This window comes from Aquarana catesbeiana, linkage group LG04, assembly GCF_042186555.1.
Source record: "Aquarana catesbeiana isolate 2022-GZ linkage group LG04, ASM4218655v1, whole genome shotgun sequence".
Taxonomy (NCBI): domain Eukaryota; kingdom Metazoa; phylum Chordata; class Amphibia; order Anura; family Ranidae; genus Aquarana; species Aquarana catesbeiana.
This window is the reverse complement of record NC_133327.1, coordinates 640,118,067-640,134,783: the sequence shown is the minus strand read 5'-3', so window position 1 is coordinate 640,134,783 and position 16,717 is coordinate 640,118,067. Positions and strand designations below refer to the sequence as shown.

Genomic DNA, 16,717 nt, shown 5'->3' with positions numbered 1-16,717 from the left:
ATGCCCCCGGTAGAAAATTTCCGGTGGAGGCCGAGACCAGACTAGTCACCCTGCACAAGGAGAGCAACGGTGAGCGGTCTTTATTATAGGAAGCTCCTGCACAGAGCTAAAGCTTCACATTGGATTCCTGCACAGATTAGAAAAAAAATACAAAAAGTACACAAAGATTCAAGGAGGAAGACACATGACTCTTGTAGTTAGACAATATTTGCTGATCAGAGTGCAGCTTTAAAGAGGTTGTAAACCTCAAAAAAAAAATTGCATACTAGCTCATTATGAAATACCTTAGAACGATGCCCTGAATCGGCGCCGGCACACCGCTGACAGGGCCAACATCTTTCCCGGAGTTACTTCCAAGTTCGCGGGCTCCGGCGCTGTATTTGGCCGGAGCCGCCATGACATCACTCCCACGCATGCACGGGAGCTGCCGGTCACGGCACAGGCCCCGAAAAAACGTCACGAGCGGGCCGTCCCTTCAGTGCACATGCACCGATGACGTCGGCGGCAGCGTATATAGTAAATATCTCCTAAATGGTGAAAGTTTAGGAGATATTTAGGCTACTTTCAAACTGAAAGCGCCGACCGCAAAATGGGACTTTTTAATCCTTTTTTTGGGGTAAAAAGCACCCCACTAGCAGCCAAAAAGATGTGCAAAGGCGCCGCTTTAACAGCACTAAAACGACACTAAAACGAGTGACCATTTAGCGCTGTTAAAGTGGTGCTTTTGCACCTCTTTTCGGCGGCTAGTGGGGCACTTTTTACCCCCCAAAAAAGTATAAAAAGTCCCATTTTGCAGTGCTCTCAATTCGCTTTTAGCGCTAGTTTGCACTTGCTTCAAAACATGGCTTCAGACACGCTTTGTTTAAGCTCTCTGAATGCCAGTCAAAGCTCCTGTCACTAAATAAAATGGTTAGCTTACAGTCGTGTTTACAACTTGCTTTTGCTTGGTGCTTCGACGAGGCTTTGGTGGAGCTTCGGTGAGGCTTCAGGGGCTTTGATGAGACTTCGGTGGGGCTTTAAGGGAGCTTTGCCACAGACTTCTATGGAGGCTTTGAAGATGCTTTGAAGCACCACTAAAGCTACATGGGGTATCATTTTTGAAGCGAAGCCAAAGCAAAGCAAATGAGCTTTAACAAAGCCCGTCCGAAACCTTGTTTTGGAGCAAGTGTAAACTAGCCATTAATGTGTGTTGAAGCCGAAGCAAGTGTAGATGACCCCTTAAGGCGCTTTGAAAGAGCTGCCTATGCTAAATACAGCATTCCCAACCCGCCCTATTGTGAAAAGACACACTGGAATGAATGGGAGGCAGTTTTCAGGCGTTTTGCAGAGGCTGTTTCTAGAGCTAAAGCGCCTGAAAACCGCCTCAGTGTGAAAGGGGCCTTACAGTATCTACAGGTAAGCCTTATAATAGGCTTACCTGTAGGTACAATTAAAGAGGAAGACTACTTCCTCTACTACTTCCTTCCCTTAAGAACCTACCAGTCAGAAACACCTTAGTAGCATACTGTGACTTAGCCTTGCTTTCAGATAAAGGGGGTCTTTTGAAATGGAACCCCTTGTGTGCAGTGCTGTGAACTGTTATCAGAAGGAATAAGCCTGTGAATTGTTATGTTATGTTATGTCATCATGCCCAGCCTCTGCATTCAAAAAAATAGCGCCGCCACAGCTGGGAAGCCGTGATCTTTTTTTGTTTTTTTTTAATTTCAGGGTTCCCAGCTTAGAGGTGAGATGTGGGGTCTTATTGACCCCATATCTCACTGTAAAAAGAACAGATCGTGCCATATTCCTATTACAAGGGATGTTTACATTTCTTGTAATAGGAATAAAAGTGATCAAAATTATTTTTTTTTTTTAAAGTGTCAAACTAAAAAAAAAAAAAAAGTCAAATTAACAATAAAAAAAAAAATAAAAAAAATTTAACGTGCCCCTGTCCCCGTGAGCTCGCACGCAGAAGCGAACGCTTACGTAAGTCCCACCCACAAACAGTGTTCAAACCACACATGTGAGGTATTGCCACGAACGTTAGAGCGAGAGAAATAATTCTAGCCATAGACCTCCTCTGTAACTCAAAACATGTAACCAGTAAAAAATTAAAAACCACCCCTCGCTCCTGCATCACTGGCTCTGATTGACAGCAGCAGGAGCCAATGGCTCCCCCTGCTTCTGCAAAGCCCAAGAGACCAGGAAGTGAGGAGAGAGAAGAGCTGCAGACATGCACAGCCCTGGATCGAATGAGGGCTCAGGTAAGTAAAAGGGGGGCTGATGCATAAACATTTTTTACCCTAATGCAAGGAATGCATCAAGGTACAAAATGTTTAGGCTTTATAACTACTTTAACGTATTCACAAAGAAAAATTCAACATTGAAAACATCTAAAAATAGATTTAAGGTTTACTAACAATTGTTTTTTTTTTTACAGGTCAGAAATGAGCCCAAAAATATCATATTTTCTGCTGAATACATTGCTAAAATCAAAGGGATATCTCTGGAAGAAGTGATTGAAGTAACTACAAAGAACGCCATCAAACTATTCCCCAAACTGAAACAAGCTGTTCACAAATAAAAAAAATGTTTTATAGATGTTGGACAATGTTTTGTGTTCATGGTTTCTGATTAGAGGCTGCAGACAAGGAAAAGATGTGTGTGACATCGAGGAGTCATTTTATAAAGGAAGCAGCCACAGCTTACTTATACAGAAGATATATAAAAGGAAATTGATGGATATTCGGTGATAAATCTCTGAGCTCTGTCCCAGCTCTTGTAGCTGTTCCTCCAGTAGGATAAGGATGTAGTAATCCACTTTTATAAATGTATTGGGGGAGATTTAATAAAACTGGAGCACTCAGAATCTGGTGCAGCTTTTCATGATAGCCAATCAGCTTCTAACTTCAGCTTGTTCAATTAAAGTGGTCGTAAAGGCAGAAAGTTGTTTATCTTAATGCATTCTATGCATTAAGATAAAAAACCTTCTGTGTGCAGCGGCTCCCTAATACTTACCTGAGCCTTATCTCGATCCAGCAATGTTGCACAAGAGACTAGGCTGTGCGACACTCTCTTCTGATTGGCTGAGACACAGTGGGTGCCATTGTCTCCCGCTGCTGTCAATCAAAGTCAGTGAGCTAATGAGGAGAGAGAGGGGGCGGGTCGAGACACAGCTCGGGTGCCCCCATAGCAAGCTTCTTGTTGTGGGGGCAGGAGGGAGGGGCCAGCAGCGCCGGCGAGGGACCCGAGAAGAGGAGGATCTGGGCTGCTCTGTGCAAAGTCACTGTGACAGGGCAGGTAAGTATAACATGTTTGGAATTAACAAAAAAATAAAAACAAGGCTTTAATATCACTTTTAAGCTTTGACAATAAAACCTGGAAGCTGATTGGTTTCTATGCAGAGCTGAGCCAGATTTTGCACCCTCCAGTTTTAGTAAATAACCCCTATTGTGTCAGCTGCCCATATTCCATATTTTTTTTCATCCCTGTTATGTTCTTGCCAATTGTGTCAATCCCTAGGAAGTGTAGATCTTTGTCACATTTACTTGAGTGTATACCCCAATGTATATGGTCACACAAGGCCTGGGTGGCAGGATAAGGTCTTCTTGCACCCAAGGTGAAGATGCCAAAGTGTGACACCCCCCCAAACACTGAGCTCTTTGTGGCACAACTTTGTCCAGCCTTATTCAGGGTTCAGAGCCTTCAGCCATCTTGATTGGGCGAGCCAGTGCTCATTTGCTCATTTATCTCTGCACCGTTGCAAAAATGAAAACAATAAAATGGTAAGGGGAAACAAGGAGCTAATAAATTTAAAAGATCACAAGGGGCAAAAATGTTTAAAAAAAATAAAAAAAGTTTTTATTTTCACATAACCGTAATTTATGAATGAAAGCTACAATGAAAATTTTCATTCATAAATGCAGAGCAGGACCCGAGCTGTCAAACTGATAGCTCAGTTCTACAGATTACACAGGAGAAATATGGATCTCCCTGTGTAATCATCACAGCTCTGTGACAGCAAGGCTCTGTGCTCTGCTTACTGGGAGCATGCAGGGATACTGATATAGAGCAGGAGGCTGTCACACCGACAGCAGAGTGCTGCTGGTTACACAGAGACTAGTGCTCTCCCATGTAATCTGCACAACTAAGCTATCCATTTGATAGGTTATGCACTAACAGTAGTGCAAAATGTGTTTAACTTTCAGCTTTTAACTTTCAGATCAATTGATGATTTTAAAGAAAATTTAAAGATGCATTCCAGCCTGGGAAAAAAATAATAAAAGTCAGCAGCTACTGTAGCTGCTGACTTTTACTATATGGAGACTTACAGTATCTCACAAAAGTGAGTACACCCCTCACATTTTTGTAAATATTTTATTATATCTTTTCATGTGACAACACTGAAGATATGGCATTTTGGTACAATGTAAAGTAGTGAGTGTACAGCTTGTATAACAGTGTAAATTTGCTGTCCTCTCAAAATAACTCAACACACAGCCATTAATGTCTAAACTGCTGGCAACAAAAGTGAGTACACCCCTAAGTGAAAATGTCCAAGTTGGGCCCAAAGTGTCAATATTTTGTGTGGCCACAATTATTTTCCAGCACTGCCTTAACCCTCTTGGGCATGGAGTTCACCAGAGCTTCACAGGTTGCCACTGGAGTCTTCTTCCACTCCTCCATGATGACATCACAGAGCTGGTGGATGTTAGAGACCTTGAGCTCCTCCACCTTCCATTTGAGGATGCCCCACAGATGCTCAATAGGGTTTAGGTCTGAACACATGCTTGGCCAGTCCATCACCAGCTTCTTTAGCAAGGCAGTTGTCGTATTGGAGGTGTGTTGGGGGTCGTTATCATGTTGGAATACTGCCCTGTGGCCCAGTCTCTGAAGGGAGGGGATCATGCTCTGCTTCAGTATGTCACAGTACATGTTGGCATTCATAGATCCCTCAATGAACTGTAGCTCCCCAGTGCCGGCAGCACTCATGCAGCCTCAGACCATGGCATTTCCACAATGCTTGACTGTAGGCAAGACACACTTGTCTTTGTACCCCTCACCTGGTTGCCGCCACACACGCTTGACACCATCTGAACCAAATAAATTTATCTTGGTCTCATCAGACCACAGAACATGGTTGCAGTAATCCATGTCCTTAGTCTGCTTGTCTTCAGCAAACTGTTTGCGGGCTTTCTTGTGCATCATCTTTAGAAGAGGCTTCCTTCTGGGATGACAGCCATGCAGACCAATTTGATGCAGTGTGTGGCGTATGGTCTGGGCACTGACAGGCTGACCCCTGACCCCTTCAACCTCTGCAGCAATGCTGGCAGCACTCATACGTCTATTTCCCAAAGACAACCTCTAGATATGACGCTGAGCATGTGCACTCAACTTCTTTGGTCGACCATGGCGAGGCCTGTTCTGAGTGGAACTTGTCCTGTTAAACTGCTGTATGGTCTTGGCCACCGTGCTGCAGCTCAGTTTTAGGGTCTTGGCAATCTTCTTGTAGCCTAGGCCATCTTATGTAGAGCAACATTTTTTTACCTGGCGGTAATCCCTAGTGTAGGTCGGGGTTAAATTTCAGTACCATTAGCGGTAACCCCGAGCCACACTCGGGATTACATTGCAGAACCCTGGTCCAGGTTACTTACCTTGTCCCCAGGATCCTACCATGTCCCCCCGCTGTGTCTGCGGGCTCTGTCCTCCACCCAATGCTCTGTGTGCCGGGCTCCGTTCCCTGCGAGCGTCACGATGCTTGGGGGCGGAGCCCGGCGGACAATTCAAAAAGTACACAAAACATAACACAGTACACTGTAATCTTACAGATTACATTACTGTATCAAATCATTTCACATCCCTTTTGTTCCTAGTGGTTTGTCCAATGCCCTGCATGCAGTTTTATATGATATATACAGTTCTTTCTGCCTGGAAACTGGAGATTGTCCATGGCAATCAAAAAGTGTCCCTCTACGTCAAAAGTGGTTTTAGACCAGCTAGAAAACAGCGATAGTAAATTAGAACACTTGCAGAATTGAGCGATAGTAAATTGTGGGGAAATTAATTTTATTATATTATATTATTTTTTATAATTATTTATAGTTATTTATTATATTATAATTTATGATTTCGTGTTTCAAACTTTATCATACCCGGGATGTCTACTAGACTCTTGTTTGGACAGATTTAAGTGAGTTATTACTAAGAATTACAGACCTACAATATAAAACGCCAAATTTCTATGCAAAACAATGTACCGCTTTGAGACGCAAAAATCTGACATAATCATACCGCCAGTGTGGCTACTAGGTGGACTGCTTATTACCCACCTGGAGCAGCTTTGCTTGTATTCAAAACACCAAGATCTGTGTTTTTTAATGCTTTTGACTTTTTTTAAATGGCACAGATGACATCTGGTTAACCCGGGTCATCGCTTCCAGGTTACCATAGTACCATAGAGAGCCGATCAAAGCCAATCTTGGCTTCGGGTGTCTGACCAGCTGGCACTCAGGTTTCCCGGTGGGATGGGAGAGCCTGAGCAAGCTGCAGAATTCGGCAGGAGGAGGGGGGGATGTTCCTTCCCGCTGCCTGTAATAGCAATTGAGCGACTAGTTTGCTGTTCCGATTGCTATTACAGGAGATCCGACTGCCAACTCCAAAAACGGTACCGGTACAACCACTTGAAGACCAATGACATACCAGGTACATGAAGGGTTGGCAAGTGGTTACAAGCCCCTCTCCCACTCACAGAATGTTGAATTAAAATATGAATTTTACCTAGCACAGCATTGTCAGTACATGGGACCCCCCATCATTGGAGGTAATTTATTCAAAACAATTGTTTTTGTCTGGAGTTGGGCTTGGACCAGAAAAAAAAAATTCCCTTGCAGTGCCTTCCACCTCCCCCATCCCACTGCATGGGTTAAATACCTGTTATGTTTGGGGATATAGAAATAAGATGTAATACTTGCTTTATACCTTGCCCTGGGTGGCTTCCCGGACCCTGTATCTGGTCCCCTGAAGACTGTTCTATAATTTTGTAACAAAGAATGTCAGAGAAGACGGAGATGGTGATCAGGGGAGCAGACAAAAGGTATTACAGACTTTCCCTCTCCCCCCTAGACATCACCAGCATTTAAAGTGACACCAAACTCTGGCAAGTATGTATTTTTAACCCAAAAATGTCCCTTCTTTTGCTCCTAGCCTCCTCCAAATCTTCACATTCCCTTTTTTTTTTTTTTTTTTATGCTACTGTGATCTGACTTCCTGTTAGAGGGTGGCTACGCTCATTCTCCATGGTCCACTGTATATAGGAGTGTAGTCACCCTTTCTTGCGCACTCCTGGGATGAACTATGGAGTATGGGATGTGTAGTGTGCATAGAGCAGAGCACATGATCTCAACTATTGTACACTGCTCATTCCAAACAAATGGAGGTGAGTGGAAAAAGGAGAGGCTCAGGAGCTCACTGTGAATGTTACAAGGAAGCAGAAAAACACAGTAAGGACTCTTTCACATGGGACGGGTCCATGATGATCGGCCCCGTGAACATCCGTTTGCTCAGCGGGGATCGCTACGCCGATCCCCGCTGAGCAGGAAGATGACAGGTCTGTCTCTGCACACTGTGCAACGACGGACCTGTCAGAGCGCCGCTCTCCCCTATGGGGGATCGGATGACGACGCACCGTAGAGTCCGTCGTCACCCGATCCAATCCGAAAACGGATGGAAAAGTAGGTTTTTCCTCCGCTACACTTTTTCGGATCGGAGCGGGTCGGATGTCAGTGGACGTGTCACCGCTGACATCCGACGCTCCATAGAGATCTATGGAGGGTCCGTTCAGGTCCGCCTAAAAAACTGACAGGCGGACCTGAACGGATCGGCCGTGTGAAAGAGGCCTAAGGCTTAATGTACACGGGACATTTTACAACCTCTCCTGAACGATTTAACGTGACAGATAGTAACTGGCATTTAAAAACGTCTGTTTTGCCGCATTTACATGCCGTGTTTAGCTGCTTTTGCGTTTTTAGAAGCTTTTTTTTTTTTTTTTTTTCAAATAGTCAAAAAATCGATAAACACCTGTAAACGAAACACGGCTAAATGCGAGTTACCTCGTTTAGCCGCATTTACAAGCTGTTACAGGGGTTTGGCGTTTCAAATGCCTCTGAACATCTGTCCTGAACGCATTTTTTTTGCTTTCCAAAAAATGCTTCTAAACTCAACTGCCTAGAATCGACTATAAACAACCCTGTGTACATGTACTGATAAGATAACAGAGGAGAGTTCAGGGGCAGTGTACATGAAGCTTTAAAGTGGTTGTAAACCCTTACAATCCACTTTTTGCTACAGGTAAGCCTATAATTAGGCTTACCTGTAGCTACCCTGGATATCTCCTAAACCTGCACTGTTTAGGAGATATCCCTTGTACCTGCATGTGCCGACGTCATCGGCACGTGCACTGAAGCAATGGCACGTACGTGCTGTTTGCTTCAGTAAGTGTGCCGTTACCGGCGGCTCCCGCGCACATGCGCGGGAGTGACATCATCCGGTGCTGTGTATGGGCAACGCTGCGGGGGCTTCAATCTCAGGTGAGTATTACATAATGAGCTAGTATGCATACTAGCTCATTATGTCTTTGTCTTGCAGGTTTTTTTTTTTTTTTATGTGAGTTTACAACCACTTCAAGAAACAATTTCATGAAAAACAGATTAGATGGCCATTAAAGCAGAGTTCCACCCAAAAGTGGAACTTCTGCTTTAAGTACTTCCTACCCGTGACATGCCACATTTGGCATGTCATTTTTTTGGGGGGGGTGGGCGGTTACCTGGTTTTGACAGGTACCCAGGTCCCACTTCTGCTCCGGGCCTAGGCGACTCCCCCCCCCCCCCAGATGGCCCCTCCCTCCCTGCAATCTTCTGGGACATGTCACAGGTCCCAGAAGATTGCATGGCAATTCACGACGTGCAGTGCGACTCGTGCAGTGAGAACCCAGCTGTGAAGCTGCAAGCTGTCACAGTCGGGTACCCCCGGTAGTAATGCTGGCACCTCGGACAGGCGGAGGGAGAGGAACGAGGCTTCGGACGCCCGCATCGATGGACCGCTGGACAGGTGAGTGTGTGTATATTAAAGGTCAGCAGCTACATACACTTTTTGTAGCTGCTGACTTTTAATAAACACAGAACCGGGTGGAACTCCGCTTTAAGTAGTGAAATGTGCATGGATTCTTTTTGGAGAATAGAGCTAGATATACACTAGTAAAAAAGAAGGAGCAGGAAGGGAATCTTTTATCAAACAAAACAGTGTTTGAGGTTTTTGTTTGGGTCTTTCATTGCAAAATTATATGTTAGGGCTGCTTTCACACTGGTCCGTTGCAAAATATGTGGTTAAAATGCATATGCGTTTTTGCCATGTTTCTTGTGCACTTTGCACCTTGAAAAAAGGACATGTAACTCAAAAATTGCACCGAAAGTTTTTGATGCATTTTGCCACGATTTTGGTGAGTTTTCCATTCATTTCAAAGGGGGGGGGTGCGTTTTTCATGCATTTCTTTTACCACTCCAAATATCCACCAAAAATGCAGCATGCAAAACACAAGGCAAACATTTTTTGAAGTGCTTTCAGACGACATATTTGTCATCGAATGTTCTGATGACAGTTTTTGTACGAAAGTTCATTCAAAGATCTACTAGCGTTGGGCCAGCTTAAAGTGATTTTAAAGGTTCATTTTGTTTTTTGTTTTTAAATAACAAACATGTTATACTTACCTCCTCCTCTTCTCGAGTGCCCCCTTGGACAGCTGCTTTCCATGGGGGGCACCCGTGCGGGTGCGCTCCCGAGTCCTGCTGCTGCGTCCATTGACACAGACAGCAGGACTTGGCTCCGCCCCCGGCTCCCGTGTCACTGGATTTGATTTACAGCAGTGGGAGCCAATGGCTCTTGCTGCTATCAATCTGTCCAATGGGGACCTGAGGCACTGCCGTTGCTGGAACGATCGAGTTCAGGTAAGAAAAAAGGGGACTCTGGGGGGGCACTGCTGCAGAACAGAAGGTTCTTCACCTTAATGCATAGAATGCATTAGGTGAAAAACCTTGAGAATTTACAACTCCTTTAAAGTGGAGATTCACCCAAAAGGGAAAGTTCTGCTCCCAACCCAACCCCATCCCCCTAATATTTGGAAAGGCTTTTTTATGGGGGGGGGGGGGGGGGTGTAGCGTGTACCCGATTTTAACTTCTTCCCCCCCCCCGCAGACTTTTTGGACACGTCACAGATCTCAAGAGACTGCGGGACCACTCGGACGCAGCGCGGCTCACGCATGCGCGGTGGGCAGCCAGATGTGAAGCCACAAGGCGTCACAGTCAGTTGCCCACAGTTAAAGTGTAAATTCACCTTTACAGAAAATCTGTAGCTGCTGAGGTTTTAAAGAACACACAGAATCCAGTGATGTGGTCACCCGACCCGGCTCTTTACCGGTGTTTGGGTTTCCGGCATCTTAAAGTGTAGGTTCACCTTTACAGAAAATCTGTAAGGTGACATTACACTGGATCCCCCTCCCCATGTCACCCGGTCCTGCTGTACCAGATTGCTACAATCCCCTGCTGTCATACACCAACAAGCCGCTTCACCGGTCCGGGGATTTGAAATTCCGGCGGCTTTCTCTCCTCACTTTGGTGACAGTACGGGCTAAAGGGCTTCTGATTGGTCAGCGCCGTCCATGTGACGGTGCTGACCAATTAGAATCCCTGTAATCCATACTGGCTAATACAGACACGAGATTAGGCCGTAGGGTTTTCCAATCCCCAGACCGGTGAACTGGCTTGTCTGTGTATGACAGCAGGGGATTGTGGCAATCTGGTACAGCAGGACCGGGTGGGATGGGGAAGGGGGTCCAGTATAAGGTCACCTTACAGATTTTCTGCACTTTAAATTGCTGGAAACCCAAACACCGGTAAAGAGCCGGGTCGGGTGACCACATCACTGGATCCTGTGTGTTCTTTCAAACTTAGCAGCTACAGTATTTGTAGCTGCTGACTAGAGATGGGCTCGGGTGTGTTCGGGATCCCACCTGCCCGATCCCGCCAGGAAGCCGAAACTGCACACCGCTAATCACAGGCAGTGAAACAGTTCTCAATCTATGCAGCTGCGGACCGGGAAATGTCTCCCTGCCTGTGATTAGCGGTGTGCAGTGTCGGCTTCCTGGCGGGATTGGGCAGGTGGGATCCCGAACACACCCACACCTAATTCTGACTTTTACATTTTTGTTTTCACGGTGAAGAATCTATTTAAGGATATTCTTTAGTGTCACCGTTGAGTGTTAGTTCACCTTTTCAGAAAAAAATCACACCGTACACCTTATGCCCCCGATTATGTGTACAACATTTATTTGATTTTCCATGTAACATATTTCGTGCATTTTTGTCTCATGTGGATTTTATATGTTTTTTACGCTACTTTATTAACCACTTGCTTACAGGGCACTTAAACCCCCCTCCTATCCAGACCAATTTTCAGCTTTCAGCGCTGACGCACTTTGTATGACAATTGCGCGATCATACAACACTGTACTCAAATGAAATTTTTATCATTTTTTTCCCCACAAATAGAGCTTTCTTTTGGTGGTATTTGATCACCTCTGAAGTTTTTATTTTTTGTTAAAAAAAATGTAAAAAGACCGAATTTAAAAAAATTTTTTTTTTTTTTTTTTTATATTTTGTTATAAAATTTTAAAAAGGGTAATTTATCTCCTTCATTGATGTACGCTGATGAGGCGGCACTGATGGGTGGCAGTGATGGGCACTGATCTGGTACATTGATAGGCAACACTGCTAGGCAGTGCCGGTACAAGGGGTGGGCGGGAGGATCGGCTGCCCTGGGCAGGGTGTGGGAGGAGTGTGGGAGGGGGCTCTAGGTCGCCAGCAGCAGCATGCAGAGAATATTTAGGTTATGGCTCCACTCAATGCTACAGTCTGCCCAAAAAGTGGGCTGAGGATGCACCCATACATATTGCTTGCCTCCTCTCTACAGCGGCAACCACATTCTGGCACAGAGGGAGAAGAATTCATTCTACTGGCCTTGATTTCTCATCAGTCTGGCTGGCTGGATCGGGCTGTGACACTGAGAGCTCCTCTACAGGTGGGCGGAGCAAGATGATACAACAGTGCAGTTCCGATCATTGCTTTCCGCCCCCTGCATACATCATACAGCTCTCCCAACATGAAGATCTCACAGGATGGATGTTAGTTTTCTTCCATGTGAGTCCCCACTGCTCTGCCTTCCAAACTCTACCTGGCTGTGCTGTAAACTCGCCCTGTACTTTGCAGAGCAGGTTTACAAAAAGTGAAGAACAATTCTTATATATGTTGGGAATATACTGGGACTTTTCATTTGTTAATGTTCTCTGCTGATCCATCTAGTACTTGTGTATAGGGAGGGGATCCAGTGCTTAACTAACTCCCCCCAGCTGTCTCCCATCCTAAACACAGGATATGTCTCACTAACAGCAGTGTACTTACTATATTATTTGCCTGATATAAGCTGGGTGCAATGAAAAAATAAATACCTGTCCCTATTAGCTCAGTCTCCTGTCAGTCTATTGAGCCCTCCCCTGCTCTGTCAGCCCCACATTCCCAGAAAAGAGCTGAGGTGTTAGTCAGAGCCCCCTGTGTGTCAGAGCCCCCTGTGTGTCAGAGCCCCCTGTGTGTCAGAGCCCCCCTGTGTGTCAGAGCCCCCTGTGTGTCAGAGCCCCCCTGTGTGTCAGAGCCCCCTGTGTGTCAGAGCCCCCCTGTGTGTCAGAGCCCCCTGTGTGTCAGAGCCCCCCTGTGTGTCAGAGCCCCCTGTGTGTCAGAGCCCCCCTGTGTGTCAGAGCCCCCCTGTGTGTCAGAGCCCCCTGTGTGTCAGAGCCCCCTGTGTGTCAGAGCCCCCCTGTGTGTCAGAGCCCCCTGTGTGTCAGAGCCCCCCTGTGTGTCAGAGCCCCCTGTGTGTCAGAGCCCCCCTGTGTGTCAGAGCCCCCCTGTGTGTCAGAGCCCCCTGTGTGTCAGAGCCCCCCTGTGTGCCAGAGCCCCCCTGTGTGTCAGAGCCCCCTGTGTGTCAGAGCCCCCTGTGTGTCAGAGCCCCCCTGTGTGTCAGAGCCCCCTGTGTGTCAGAGCCCCCCTGTGTGTCAGAGCCCCCCTGTGTGTCAGAGCCCCCTGTGTGTCAGAGCCCCCCTGTGTGTCAGAGCCCCCCGTGTGTCAGAGCCCCCCTGTGTGTCAGAGCCCCCCGTGTGTCAGAGCCCCCCTGTGTGTCAGAGCCCCCTGTGTGTCAGAGCCCCCCTGTGTGTCAGAGCCCCCTGTGTGTCAGAGCCCCCTGTGTGTCAGAGCCCCCCTGTGTGTCAGAGCCCCCTGTGTGTCAGAGCCCCCTGTGTGTCAGAGCCCCTCTGTGTGTCAGAGCCCCCTGTGTGTCAGAGCCCCCCTGTGTGTCAGAGCCCCCTGTGTGTCAGAGCCCCCTGTGTGTCAGAGCCCCCTGTGTGTCAGAGCCCCCCTGTGTGTCAGAGCCCCCTGTGTGTCAGAGCCCCCTGTGTGTCAGAGCCCCTCTGTGTGTCAGAGCCCCCTGTGTGTCAGAGCCCCCCTGTGTGTCAGAGCCCCCTGTGTGTCAGAGCCCCCTGTGTGTCAGAGCCCCCCTGTGTGTCAGAGCCCCCTGTGTGTCAGAGCGTGTCCTCCTCATTCTCTTTCCCATGTTGACTTTAGACAGCAGAGCAGAAAGTAGAGGAGTCCAGTGTGCTGAAGTGTGGAGAATGTGTGATCCTGTTTTTCATAGGCTATTGAGTTTGGCTAAATCTGCTAGTACATCTAACACTACCCTCCTTCCCAGACTGACTATGCTGCTATCAGCTGTGCCTTCTGTGCTCCTTTATCCAGATTGGGGGCACTCTAATACAGGACATATGCCACTGGCCAGATCGCCAGGTGAAAACAGAGGGGAAAAGCCTAAAATAAAACTAATGCAGCCACCACATCTAATGATTGTTAAACTGCAATATATAACATATTGGGTTTTATACCAGTCTTCTGAACCCTATTTCCACAATCCTTAATATGTTTTTTTTTCCATTCCTGAGCTCTGCATCACTTGCTACTGAACCCTTGCACTGTAAATGGGGGGGGGGGGGGGGGGCGCAATCTGGTATGTTCGCCCTGGGCACTGGGTGACCTTGTCCCGGCACTGATAGGCAGCATTGGAAATCACACCCGCACGCTGCTGGGCTTGAAGGGGCGCTCTCTGCTCTACCACACTTGCGCACAAGCTGTAGCTATCTAAATCGGCTGGTACAGAGCAGCAGCAACTGAGCCGCTAATAGGGGTCAAGTAGGCGCAATCCGGGCACCCATTCATGTAGAGTAGGCATAATTCAGGCGCAAATAGTGGGCAACCCAGGCGCTAGTAAATGTAGGTAACTAAATATTAAATGAATGTAGCGCTCAATCAAATTAAAATATAAATGGTGTAAAAAACTGATGATTAAGTGACGCTCAAAAAAGTATAATAAATATTGCTCAAAAAAATGAATATAATAGAAATGTAAAACAACCACGTGAATGGAGGTTCTATAGGGAAAATCCTATGCGGTGTTAGGAGGAGAGATCCCTAGGAGAGTCATTTTGAGGAGGATCGTGGAGCTGTTTTATCAATTTTGATTGTATCGTCTATGGGACCTTTTTACCAAGGGCACGTTTCTTCACTGATCTAAGCACCTTTTTGATACCATTGGACTTAATTATTATTTATTGCACTTGTGTGGATTTTTATCTGTCATTATTTATATATATTTATTCTATATTATTATTGCACAGATCACATAGTTGCACTACCATTACTTATTTTAGAGTGCCGTATTTATTGCTTTTTTATATTCTATTTGCACAGTGGTTCTATGGATTCATTAGTTACACTTAATATGGAGTTTTGTTTGTTTTTTTTTGTCACTTTTTGGATTATTATTATTGGAAGAAAAGCTCTGGGAATCGTAAGGGGGGCTCCACTGGGGACACCTGATGCGAGCGGGGGCTCCGCCGGGGACTCCTGATGCGAGGGGGGGCTCCGCCGGGGACTCCTGATGCGAGGGGGGGCTCCGCCGGGGACTCCTGATGCGAGGGGGGGCTCCGCCGGAGACTTCTGATGCGAGGGGGGGCTCCGCCGGGGACTCCTGATGCGAGGGGGGCTCCGCCGGGGACTCCTGATGCGAGGGGGGGCTCCGCCGGGGACTCCTGATGCGAGGGGGGGCCTCCGCCGGGGACTCCTGATGCGAGGGGGAGCTCCGCCGGGGACTCCTGATGCGAGGGGGGGCTTCCCTGGGGACTCCTGATGCGAGGGGGAGCTCCGCCGGGGACTCCCGATGCGAGGGGGGCTCCGCCGGGGACTCCTGATGCGAGGGGGGGCTCCACCGGGGACTCCTGATGCGAGGGGGGGCTCCGCCGGAGACTTCTGATGCGAGGGGGGGCTCCGCCGGGGACTCCTGATGCGAGGGGGGCTCCGCCGGGGACTCCTGATGCGAGGGGGGGCTTCGCCGGGGACTCCTGATGCGAGGTGGAGCTCCGCCGGGGACTCCTGATGCGAGGGGGGGCTCCGCCGGGGACTCCTGATGCGAGGGGGGGCCTCCGCCGGGGACTCCTGATGTGAGGGGGAGCTCCGCCGGGGACTCCTGATGCGAGGGGGGGCTTCCCTGGGGACTCCTGATGCGAGGGGGAGCTCCGCCGGGGACTCCTGATGCGAGGGGGGGCTCCGCCGAGGACTCCTGATGCGAGGGGGAGCTCCACCGTGGACTCCTGGTGTGAGGGGGGGCTCCGCCGGGGACTTCTGGTGTGAGGGGGGACTCCGCCGGGGACTCCTGGTGTGAGGGGGGGCTCCGCCGGGGACTCCTGGTGTGAGGGGGGGCTCCGCCGGGGACTTCTGGTGTGAGGGGGGGCTCCGCCGGGGACTCCTGGTGTGAGGTGGGGGCTCTTTAATCATCCTGACACCATAACAACCATGGTGCCGGGATGATTGAAGTGCTAACACCAGGTGTTTGGAGTAACTTTATTTATTTATTTATTTATTTTATTTCAGGTACTTATATAGCGCCGTCAATTTACGCAGCGCTTTACATATACATTGTACATTCACATCAGTCCCTACCCTCAAGGAGCTTACAATCTAAGGTCCCTAACTCACATTCATACATACTAGGGACAATTTTAGACAGGATCCAATTAACCTACCAGCATGTCTTTGGAGTGACTTTATCTGCTGATTGTTAAACTTTCTAGAATACACATATTTTTATTGTGTAGGATCTGGGGCTGCTGTCGCGTCATTTCCCTCTTCCCCTTTCCCCCTCTCCCCCTAATTATTGTACGGCTCCGCCTACAGCCACAAAAGTGTTCCACTTTTCTTTTTTTTTTTTACAATCTTGGCAACTATAATAACCCCTGTCAGATTTTTTTTTTTTTTCACCATTTGTGTCCCAATGCAGGGAGACTTCCCTTCACTTCCTGTCCCATAGCCAAAAAAGGAAGTGAGAGGAAATACCAGAAAATGAGGGGAATCCCTTGGGGACCCCCAGGTCAGCAGAACTCATGCCCCATTGGAAGATTTCCCCCTCTATTACTTTTCAGGGGACAATCCAAAAATGTGGGATCTCCTTTTTTTTTTCCTTTTCAATGATAATGGTAAACAGGACAAACAGAGGGAGAATCTCCATAATGGGGGCAGAGACAGCAATCAAAATTGACAG

General features: G+C 47.6%; 1 protein-coding gene across 3 annotated transcripts in view; it reads left to right on the top strand.

The window, feature by feature from the left end:
* Positions 1-2,580, top strand: part of LOC141140876 (putative deoxyribonuclease tatdn3-B) — a 32,561-nt gene extending 29,981 nt beyond the window's left edge. For all 3 annotated transcript variants that reach the window (XM_073628406.1, XM_073628404.1, XM_073628405.1), the window contains one exon: positions 2,420-2,580. In XM_073628406.1, the coding sequence (XP_073484507.1) occupies positions 2,420-2,563 (144 nt within the window). In that variant the 3' untranslated portion in view covers positions 2,564-2,580. The remainder of the gene's footprint in view (positions 1-2,419) is intronic.
* The last annotated feature ends 14,137 nt before the right edge of the window (positions 2,581-16,717 follow it).